The sequence below is a fragment of the Molossus molossus genome, unplaced genomic scaffold (genome assembly GCF_014108415.1).
Source record: "Molossus molossus isolate mMolMol1 unplaced genomic scaffold, mMolMol1.p scaffold_m16_p_19, whole genome shotgun sequence".
Classification (NCBI taxonomy): domain Eukaryota; kingdom Metazoa; phylum Chordata; class Mammalia; order Chiroptera; family Molossidae; genus Molossus; species Molossus molossus.
This window is the reverse complement of record NW_023425354.1, coordinates 36,402,166-36,406,175: the sequence shown is the minus strand read 5'-3', so window position 1 is coordinate 36,406,175 and position 4,010 is coordinate 36,402,166. Positions and strand designations below refer to the sequence as shown.

Here is a 4,010-nt window from a genome sequence, read left to right as displayed (position 1 = left end):
ATATTTTATTTTTAACTAAATAATATGAGAAAAATAGAGTCTAATATAAATCTGGGACTTTTTTCCCCTGTGAGGCTGGAGTTTCTTGGAAACCACAAGTAGGTGGTTCAGGGGCACTTGGCCAGTTGGCAGCTGGGCCCTGGGCGGGGTTGAGTGGCCTCCGTGTTCTGCTCAGAACGCGCCCAGCGGGAGGCTGGCTCTTGGCCTCTGGCCGCTCAGCTCTGAGACTGGGCACACACCAAAGCTGGCCCTCGGGGGAGGTGACTCCTGGCATCCAGGAAGGACAGGGGTCAAAGGCAAGAACTCCTCTCACTGGGGTATCGGGATCCTGAGGACAAAACACACCGTCCAGGAGTCTCCTGCTCAACACTGCCTGCCTGACCTCCCACCCGTGGAAGTGTTCTCGTTAATAACAGAGCAGTTGGGGGCTCCCAGTGGGGGTCACCCCATTAGTTTCCAGGTTGTGAGCACATTTGCACTTATGATGGCTTCTCTTTGTGTTTCTAGAGTCTGTCTCTACAGTAAACTAAATTGTTAACAGAAGAGCAGCTGGGCCCTCCTGGGCTCGGCCACGGCAGGGCGAGAAGGTGGACTTGGGATTTCAGAAGAGGCGGATGGGGAAGTGCTGGACGTGGGAGGACCACTGGGCGTCCAGCTGGAGGGACTGCACGTCCTTCCACTCCACGCCATCGATACGGACGTGCTGCACGTTCTGCTGGTGCTGGGCCGTGCAGACCAGGCGGCTGATGCCCTCGATGCACTGGCTTTGGGCCTCCACATCCTCCTCCTCAGTGTCCTGGTCCTTGGTGATGACAGTCATGACCATGCTGGGCATAGCTCTGGCCTCACCCCTGCTGGGCAGCCTGCTGACCTGGAGAGACTGGAAGGTGTCCTTGAGCATATTGGTGGCAGTAGGCAGGTCTCTGTCCTCCGCATCTCTCTCCTTGTCTGTGGGCTGAGCTGCCGTCCAGTAATCCACCTGCAGCTCCATCGGCTCGGTGCAGATGCCCTGGGTGGGGGAGGAATTCCCACTCACGGACGGGGAGGAGGACGGGCTGTGAGAGGCCTCCTTGGCGGCTGGAGATGTGGACGGCAGGGTGGACGAAAGCACACTGGAGCACGAGGGGGCCGCATCACCTGAGTCTCCTGAGGTGGCCAAGGACGGTTCCACTGTTTCCACCTTCACCAGCCCCAGGAAGGGAATGAACCTCTGTGAGGACTGCTCATCGGGGCTCTTTGGCTTGCAGGTGAGCTTGGCTTGAGCGATGGGCAGCTGGTGGACACAGCTGGCCCCCACGAGGTAGCGGGTGACTGCGAACGCGATGTCCTGCTTGTCCAGCTCGGTGCTCTGGGCCTCCAGCTTGGTGAACAGGTCCCGCCAGGCCCGATCCGGGAAGAAGTTGTTGTCGTGGTAATCCACGGAGCACAGGTACCGGGGCACGGGGTGGGACCCCAGCGGGAGGACCTGGAAGCACAGGTAGGCCTGCAGCTCGGGCATCTTGGGGAACAGCTGCTCCACGCAGAGCCGCAGCACGGCGCTCAGGTAGTGCTGTGCCCCCACCACCGCGATCTTCATGGGAACTCGAGGCCGGGCATGGTGTTGGCTGTATCTCTCCATCTGCGACACGATGGTGCTGAAGGCCGCCTGGAGGTCAGCCTCAGAGCAGGTGCCCACCACTGGCAGATTTTGCTGCTGCAGGACGTCCCACAGGAACTGCCCCTGCCAGTCGGAGGTGTTGATGACGATGACATGGTCAGGCAGCTGGTCGTAGGGGTAGAGAATGGCCCTTAGCTGATCATGAACAGTTTTCTTGGGGACCTTCAGCTGGCTCTGTGGGTCTGGGCAGTCTTGTTGTTCTGGCTGTTGGACAGCTCATCCAGTGGCCCCGCCTGCTGATCCCCATGAGGGACATGCTCTGGCCTCCATGGTTGGCCTGCTTCCCTCGAGCTGGGTGGAGGGACTCATGAGAGACTCTGGCTTTCTGAGAAGCCTGCTGGCCTGCAGCGTCTTTGTGAACTTGTCCTCCATGGAGGTCTCGGCCTCCGGGCTGTCCTCCGGCTGTGCAGGCTGCTCCTCAGGGGAGGCCGTGCTGTGGGAAACTGAGTTGGCAAAACTGTCATCCAGCTGCTGGCCTCCCGGGGCCCACATCTCTGGAGCGTTGGTGGGACTAAGAGGCTCCATGTGGCTCTGGGCACTTTGGATGCTGTCGGTCTCCGTCTCCAAGGAGGACTGTGACAGGTATTCTATATATGGCTCGAGGTTGGTCTCAGGGGTGCTTGAGACGGTGTCATCACTCCACAAGTCAGGGCCACTAGGGGTGGGCGTGCTGTGAGCAACTGGCTGTGAGATGCTGTCGCTCGGCTGCTGGCCTCCCGAGGACCACATCTTTGCTGGCACACTGGCTGGACTCGGAGGCTCCTTCAGGCTCCAGGCACTTTGGAAGCTCCCGGACTCTGTGTGCAGGCTGGTTTGTGACAGGCTTTCTATTTCTGGACCTGGGACTTGGGGGTGCTCAAGGTGCCGTCATCATCCTCCGTTTCGGGGCCACTATCGCTGGAATACTCCAGGGTGATGTTGATCAGGTTCAGGTCTTCCTCCATCCTGGGGCCATGCTCCCCAGTGTCCTGCTCAGAATCCAGGACCTCCTGGACACTGTGAGCCTGGGCAGCAGCCCCACATCATTTGGCCAGAAGCTTTGATGTTTTATCATAGATGTAGTCTCTACTGATGACTGCCACTGCTTGTTGGGTTTCCCCGAGTCCATGTCATCCTTTTCCAGGTCTTGCCCACATGAGGTGTTTTTCCTGTCCTCCTGCCCAGAGTGGAAGCTCTCCTTCTCCTCCTCGTACATATCTGTGGCCTTGGAGATGGGGTCAGCCTGCATGGCACAGTCCTCATGCTCGATGGGCTGGCTGGTCAGGGAGAAGATCCAGATCTCGGCCACCTTGGGGTTGGCATCCTTGGGGCTGCTGCAGAGGCTCAACACCTGGTCTCCCTCGAGGGTTGCTGCATCACCTCGGCCATGTTGATGGTGCCTGTGGCCAGTGTTTTGTAGGCATCCATTTTGCAGTTCAAGAGGGTCCGCATCTTTGAGCGCTTTCTGCGCTGCAATATGATCTCCAGCTTGTTGCCTTCTCCCTTTAGGATGTGGGGATATCGCAGGGAGAAGGTCAACGTCAGGTCATTCTCCCCGTGTCCACTTGGGGGCAGCATGATCTTCTGGGACCTGAGAATGTGCTTGGATCCCTGCATCCTGATGGCTATAACTGCCGATTGCAGCTCACGCCCAAGGTCCCCGCAGACCACCAGCTTCTTCACAGTGAGGCTGCACAACCTGGGCACGCTGGTGGGGCAGGAGACGTCCACCTCCCAGTCAGGGAACTGATCCACAGACACCGGCCTGTTGAGTGCTGCTGGTGCACCGGCCTGGCTTCCGGTTGTTGACGAAGATGCAGACGCCTGCACCATGTTGGTTTTCCTTCTGTTCAGGGTGAATGATCTCTCTCCCTGGGGTGGGACAGAGGAGGGACATGCCGTCAGAGGCAGCTCATGAAGTGCCAGGTGGGATGGTCACTGCAGCTAAGACTGAACCCACAAGCACTCAGTGATGATGGCAAGAGGTGGGACACAGGTGACCACAGGAAAGAAAAGGTTCTTAGTGAAATAGACCCAGAGACATGGAAGTAGGGTATAGACTGAGAGAACGCAGAAGAGGGAGTTGGGGGAGGGAAAAGATAAAACACAGAACTTACATGCTATATGGCTAAACATGGACATAGACACCCATGCTGGGGATGAAGTGTGTGAGGGGACTCGGGAGCAGGGAGTCAGGGGAGGTAAGGAGAAACATCTATAACAAAAATTAATCAATTGAAAATGAAGAAACAAAACAAAAGGTTTATGGCAGGAAATGTAGAATTGAAGTGGGGAGAGAGGAAACACTTCAGTATCTCAGGTCACTATTTTGGCAGAGGGTGGACAGCACCCCCTGTATTAAACTATCACACCT

At 57.3% G+C, this 4,010-nt stretch overlaps 1 protein-coding gene across 1 annotated transcript; it reads right to left on the bottom strand.

Annotated features, from left to right (window-relative positions):
* Positions 1 to 526: 526 nt before the first annotated feature.
* On the bottom strand, positions 527 to 3,469 carry LOC118634162 (phosphofurin acidic cluster sorting protein 2-like). The gene is given in 5 exon segments (XM_036268487.1): positions 527 to 1,861; positions 2,000 to 2,266; positions 2,497 to 2,648; positions 2,651 to 3,001; positions 3,004 to 3,469. Coding segments are annotated over 5 exon segments (2,571 nt in total).
* Positions 3,470 to 4,010: the final 541 nt, after the last annotated feature.